The sequence below is a fragment of the Echiichthys vipera genome, assembly GCF_963691815.1.
Source record: "Echiichthys vipera genome assembly, chromosome: 19".
In the NCBI taxonomy this organism is placed as follows: Eukaryota; Metazoa; Chordata; class Actinopteri; order Perciformes; family Trachinidae; genus Echiichthys; species Echiichthys vipera.
In genome coordinates this window covers 28,257,762-28,264,916 of record NC_139844.1, presented here as the reverse complement: position 1 = coordinate 28,264,916, position 7,155 = coordinate 28,257,762, and the positions used below count along the sequence as shown (strand labels likewise).

At 54.5% G+C, this 7,155-nt stretch overlaps 1 protein-coding gene across 1 annotated transcript in view; it reads right to left on the bottom strand.

The window, feature by feature from the left end:
- Positions 1–1,183: 1,183 nt before the first annotated feature.
- The window catches only part of bub1ba (BUB1 mitotic checkpoint serine/threonine kinase Ba), a gene marked incomplete at its 3' end in the record, with an annotated part of 9,541 nt that continues 3,569 nt past the window's right edge, over positions 1,184–7,155 (bottom strand). The window contains exons 5-12 of the mRNA XM_083933965.1: positions 6,376–6,464; positions 5,808–6,176; positions 5,590–5,730; positions 4,156–4,250; positions 3,894–4,090; positions 3,176–3,443; positions 2,974–3,089; positions 1,184–1,316 (exon numbers count right to left, since the gene is read on the bottom strand). Of these exons, the coding sequence (XP_083790091.1) occupies positions 1,184–1,316; positions 2,974–3,089; positions 3,176–3,443; positions 3,894–4,090; positions 4,156–4,250; positions 5,590–5,730; positions 5,808–6,176; positions 6,376–6,464 (1,408 nt within the window). The remainder of the gene's footprint in view (positions 1,317–2,973; positions 3,090–3,175; positions 3,444–3,893; positions 4,091–4,155; positions 4,251–5,589; positions 5,731–5,807; positions 6,177–6,375; positions 6,465–7,155) is intronic.

Below are 7,155 nucleotides of genomic sequence, written 5' to 3'. Positions count from 1 at the left end.
TTTTGTGCTGGTTTTGCATCTATTTTTAGTCATTTTGCATCTTTTTGTGTTGTTTTGCATCTATTTTTAGTCATTTTGCATCTTTTTGTGCTGGTTTTGCATCTATTTTTAGTCATTTTGCATCTTTTTGTGCTGGTTTTGCATCTATTTTTAGTCATTTTGCATCTTTTTGTGGTGGTTTTGCATCTATTTTTAGTCATTTTGCATCTTTTTGTGGTGCTTTTGCATCTATTTTTAGTCATTTTGCATCTTTTTGTGCTGGTTTTGCATCTATTTTTAGTCATTTTGCATCTTTTTGTGCTGGTTTTGCATCTATTTTTAGTCATTTAGCATCTTTTTGTGCTGGTTTTGCATCTATTTTTAGTCATTTTGCATCTTTTTGTGCTGGTTTTGCATCTATTTTTAGTCATTTTGCATCTTTTTGTGTTGTTTTGCATCTATTTTTAGTCTTTTTGCATCTTTTTGTGCTGGTTTTGCATCTATTTTTAGTCATTTTGCATCTTTTTGTGCTGGTTTTGCATCTATTTTTAGTCATTTTGCATCTTTTTGTGGTGGTTTTGCATCTATTTTTAGTCATTTTGCATCTTTTTGTGGTGGTTTTGCATCTATTTTTAGTCATTTTGCATCTTTTTGTGCTGTTTTGCATCTATTTTTAGTCATTTTGCATCTTTTTGTGCTGTTTTGCATCTATTTTTAGTCATTTTGCATCTTTTTGTGCTGTTTTGCATCTATTTTTAGTCATTTTGCATCTTTTTGTGCTGGTTTTGCATCTATTTTTAGTCATTTTGCATCTTTTTGTGCTGGTTTTGCATCTATTTTTAGTCATTTTGCATCTTTTTGTGGTGGTTTTGCATCTATTTTTAGTCATTTTGCATCTTTTTGTGCTGTTTTGCATCTATTTTTAGTCATTTTGCATCTTTTTGTGCTGGTTTTGCATCTATTTTTAGTCATTTTGCATCTTTTTGTGCTGTTTTGCATCTATTTTTAGTCATTTTGCATCTTTTTGTGCTGTTTTGCATCTATTTTTAGTCATTTTGCATCTTTTTGTGCTGGTTTTGCATCTATTTTTACTCATTTTGCATCTTTTTGTGCTGGTTTTGCATCTATTTTTAGTCATTTTGCATCTGTTTCCCTCTGATGTGGAATAATTGGTTCAAACTGGAACAAAGATCCTGATTAAACTTTATTGACACACAGAAGAAGAACAAAGCGTCGTCAGCTGCTCCTTCAGCTCCGTCAGCACCGACGTGGACGAGCGTCCGTCAGCGTTCAGACACGAGCGGAAGAACCGGCGCCACGTCCTGGAGAAGGCGTCGCTGCAGAGGAACAAACCGGAATAAGACCAGGAATAAAACCAGGAATAAAACCAGGAACACACCGGGAACAAACCGGGAACACACCGGGGACAAACAGGGAACACACCGGGAACAAACAGGGAACACACCGGGAACACACCGGGAACACACCGGGAACACACCGGGGACACACCGGGAACAAACAGGGAACAAACCGGGAACACACCGGGAACAAACCGGGAACACACCGGGAACAAACAGGGAACACACCGGGAACACACCGGGAACAAACCGGGAACACACCGGGAACACACCGGGGACAAACAGGGAACACACCGGGAACAAACAGGGAACACACCGGGAACAAACAGGGAACACACCGGGAACACACCGGGAACAAACCGGGAACACACCGGGAACACACCGGGAACACACCGGGAACAAACCGGGAACACACCGGGAACACACCGGGGACACACCGGGAACACACCGGGAACACACCGGGAACAAACAGGAACACACCGGGAACACACCGGGGACACACCGGGAACACACCGGGAACACACCGGGGACACACCGGGAACACACCGGGAACACACCGGGAACACACCGGGGACACACCGGGAACAAACAGGAACACACCGGGAACACACCGGGAACACACCGGGAACACACCGGGAACACACCGGGAACACACCGGGAACACACCGGGAACACACCGGGGACACACCGGGAACAAACAGGAACACACCGGGAACACACCGGGAACACACCGGGAGCACACCGGGAACAAACAGGAACACACCGGGAACACACCGGGAACACACCGGGAACACACCGGGAACACACCGGGAACAATCAGGAACACACCGGGGACACACCGGGAACACACCGGGAACACACCGGGAACAAACAGGAACAAACCGGGAACACACAGGAACACACCGGGAACAAAAAGGAACACACCGGGAACACACCGGGGACACACCGGGAACACACCGGGAACACACCGGGAACACACCGGGGACACACCGGGAACACACCGGGGACACACCGGGAACACACCGGGAACACACCGGGAACAAACAGGAACACACCGGGAACACACCGGGGACACACCGGGAACACACCGGGAACACACCGGGGACACACCGGGAACACACCGGGAACACACCGGGAACACACCGGGGACACACCGGGAACAAACAGGAACACACCGGGAACACACCGGGAACACACCGGGAACACACCGGGAACACACCGGGAACACACCGGGGACACACCGGGAACACACCGGGAACACACCGGGAACACACCGGGGACACACCGGGAACAAACAGGAACACACCGGGAACACACCGGGAACACACCGGGAGCACACCGGGAACAAACAGGAACACACCGGGAACACACCGGGAACACACCGGGAACACACCGGGAACACACCGGGAACAATCAGGAACACACCGGGGACACACCGGGAACACACCGGGAACACACCGGGAACAAACAGGAACAAACCGGGAACACACCGGGAACACACCGGGAACAAACAGGAACAAACCGGGAACACACAGGAACACACCGGGAACAAAAAGGAACACACCGGGAACACACCGGGGACACACCGGGAACAAACCGGGAACACTTCAGGAGTAAAGGAGGTGAAGAGTCGTACCTGGCGGCGTCTCCTCTGAACGCCTCTGCGGTCCAGCCGCCCTCGTCTCTCACGGGGACCATGGCGGCGTTGGTCAGCAGGACGTGGACGGTCTCGGCGAGGCCCAGCAGGTCCACCTGAGGGCGGAAAGGGGAGGAGTCAGCGGGTCGTGGAGCGGCGGCGCTGCGTGCGGCGTGGACTCTGGCGTGGACTCGGGCGTTACCTGCTGCGGCGGGGCGGCGGGCTCCAGGAGGCCCAGGCTGATGTAGCGCCGCGCCGACGGGACCTGCTGCGCCCGCCTGACCTCCGTCTGCAGGTCCAGGTCCAGAGACGAGGACCAGTCCACCGGGAACACGGCGTCCGGGGTCAGGGCGCCACGGGAGCAGCACGCCAGCAGCTGAGGCGTCAGGGCGGCGTGCAGCAGGCGACACGAGTGCAGACGCAACACCAGCTGCAGCAGGGCCACCACTTTAAAACACACACACACCTCACTGAGGACACACTCCGACACACGCTGCACACACACACACACACACACACACACACACACACACACACACACACACACACACACACACACACACACACACACACACACACACACACACACACACACACACACACACACACACACACACACACACACACACACACACACACACACACACACACACACACACACACACACACACACACACACACACACACACACACAGGTTAAGTGTGTGTTCCTTCCTCAGACCTCAGGGACAGGAACAGGAAGTGAGTCACAGTGAATCTGTCCTGAACAGGAAGGGACTCATAATGAACAGGAAGTGACTCACAGTGAACAGGAAGTGACCCACGGTGAACCTGTTATGAACAGGAAGTGACTCAAGGTGAACCTGTTCTGAACAGGAAGTGACTCAAGGTGAACCTGTTCTGAACAGGAAGTGACTCACGGTGAACCTGTTCTGAACAGGAAGTGACTCACGGTGAACTTGTGACTCACGGTGAACTTGTGGCCCGGCGGCGTGGTGAAGACCGTGATGCAGCCGTCCAGGAACAGGAAGCAGCTGGTGTGGGGCAGGCTGTCGGGGGACGCGTCCCTCAGACGCAGGGACAGATGGAAGTCCCAGGGGACGGGGCGGCGGTCCACCTGCGGGGACACGGGATGATGTCAGAGAGTTTTCACGGGCGCCTGACACGTGAACGCGTCCTCACCTTCAGGAGCACGCCGCTGTCGTCCGACACGCCTTCAAACACGCAGAAGAGTCCTGCGTCCACCAGTCTGGAGCAGACCAGGTACGTGGTGTCCCCTGGAGGACGGAGAGGACGGAGAGGACGGGTCAGTGAGAGACACTAAAGAGAGGACAGGGGGACAGGAGGACAGACAGGAGGACGTGGGGACAGACAGGAGGACAGACATGAGGACCGACAGGAGGACAGACATGAGGACAAACAGGAGGACAGACAGGAGGACAGACAGGAGGACAAACAGGAGGACAGACAGGAGGACAGACATGAGGACAGACATGAGGACCGACAGGAGGACAGACATGAGGACAGACAGGAGGACAAACAGGAGGACAGACAGGAGGACAGACATGAGGACAGACAGACAGGAGGACGTGGGGACAGAGGACAGACAGGAGGACGTGGGGACAGACATGAGGACAGACAGACAGGAGGACGTGGGGACAGACATGAGGACAGACAGGAGGACGTGGGGACAGAGGACAGACAGGAGGACAGACATGAGGACTGACAGAAGGACAGACATGAGGACAGACAGACAGGAGGACGTGGGGACAGACATGAGGACAGACAGGAGGACGTGGGGACAGAGGACAGACAGGAGGACAGACATGAGGACTGACAGAAGGACAGACATGAGGACAGAAAGAGGACAGACGTGAGGACAGACATGAGGACTGACAGAAGGACAGACATGAGGACAGACAGGAGGACAGACATGAGGACAAACAGGAGGACAGACATGAGGACAAACAGGAGGACAGACAGGAGGACAGACATGAGGACAAACAGGAGGACAGACAGGAGGACAGACATGAGGACAGACATGAGGACAAACAGGAGGACAGACAGGAGGACAGACATGAGGACAGACATGAGGACAAACAGGAGGACAGACATGAGGACAGACATGAGGACAAACAGGAGGACAGACAGACAGGAGGACAGACATGAGGACAGACATGAGGACAGACATGAGGACAGACAGAAGGACTGACATGAGGACAGACATGAGGACAGACATGAGGACAAACAGACATGAGGACAGACAGGAGGACAGACATGAGGACAGACATGAGGACAGACAGAAGGACTGACATGAGGACAGACATGAGGACAGACAGGAGGACAGACAGGAGGACTGACAGAAGGACAGACATGAGGACAGACAGGAGGACAGACATGAGGACAAACAGACATGAGGACAGACATGAGGACTGACATGAGGACAGACATGAGGACAGACATGAGGACAAACAGACATGAGGACAGACATGAGGACAGACAGGAGGACAGACATGAGGACAGACAGACAGGAGGACGTGGGGACAGACAGGAGGACGTGGGGACAGACAGGAGGACGTGGGGACAGACAGGAGGACGTGGGGACAGAGGACAGACCCAGCTGCAGACAGTCGTCCTGCTCGACGGTGGGGAGCGGTCGGGACTCTGAGTGGAAGTCTGGAGAGGAAGTGACATCACGGAGGTCCAGCAGCCGCCGCCTCAGGTCCGGGTCACACGGGTCCAGAGAGGCGTCCTCGACTGGGACAGACACACCAGGACCAATCATTTCAACAGCACTGTGGCGATGAAGGGACGGCTGAACTCTGGGGACTCACCAGGGCCCGGCTCCTGCTGCTCCAGATCCATGTCCTCCTGGTCCTCCTGGTTCTGGTTCCCCTGGTCCTGGTCCTCTGGGTTCTGGTCCTCCTGGTCCTGGTCCTCCTGGTCCTGGTCCTCCTGGCCCTCCGGGTTCTGGTCCTCCTGGTCCTGGCCCTCCTGGTTCTGGTCCTCCTGGTCCTGGTCCTCCTGGTTCTGGTCCTGACTACAGACCCCGGCGGACTGAGCGTTGGCCTCCACACTGGCCTCCTGGATGGGGCTCAGGTATCTTTTGGTCTTCGACGCTGGTCTCTGGGAGCCGGTCTGCAGGTCTTCAGTGGAGGACAGGACCTCCCCTTCAGCCTGAGGACCAACCTGGGAGACTCCGCCTGCCCAGAGACACAGAACACCTGAGACCAGATCAGGGACACTCACCTGGACCCCAGACTCACCTGGACCCCAGACTCACCTGGACCCCAGACTCACCTGAACCCCAGACTCACCTGGACCCCAGACTCACCTGGACCCCAGACTCACCTGGACCCCAGACTCACCTGGACCCCAGACTCACCTGGACCCCAGACTCACCTGGTGGTGGACCCTGGACCTGCAGACCCGGTCCTCTCTCACCAGGACGGAGGAAGACGTCGTCCTGCAGCTCCTCAGGACACAAGTTCCTGTTGGTTAAAGACGGAGTTTAAAGACAGGTGTGGGACAGGTGAGGGACAGGTGAGTGACAGGTGAGGGACGGGTGAGTGACAGGTGAGTGACAGGTGAGGGACAGGTGAGGGACAGGTGAGTGACAGGTGAGTGACAGGTGAGGGACAGGTGAGTGACAGGTGAGGGACGGGTGAGTGACAGGTGAGTGACAGGTGAGGGACAGGTGAGGGACAGGTGAGTGACAGGTGAGTGACAGGTGAGTGACAGGTGAGGGACAGGTGAGTGACAGGTGAGGGACAGGTGAGTGACAGGTGAGTGACAGGTGAGGGACAGGTGAGGGACAGGTGAGTGACAGGTGAGTGACAGGTGAGGGACAGGTGAGTGACAGGTGAGGGACAGGTGTGTGTGTGTGGTGAGGGACAGGTGAGGGACAGGTGTGTGACAGGTGTGTGTGTGACAGGTGAGGGACAGGTGTGGGACAGGTGAGTGACAGGTGTGTGTGTGTGGTGAGGGACAGGTGAGGGACAGGTGTGTGACAGGTGTGTGTGTGACAGGTGAGGGACAGGTGTGGGACAGGTGAGTGACAGGTGTGTGTGTGACAGGTGAGGGACAGGTGTGGGACAGGTGAGTGACAGGTGTGTGTGTGACAGGTGAGGGACAGGTGAGGGACAGGTGAGTGACAGGTGAGTGACAGGTGAGTGACAGGTG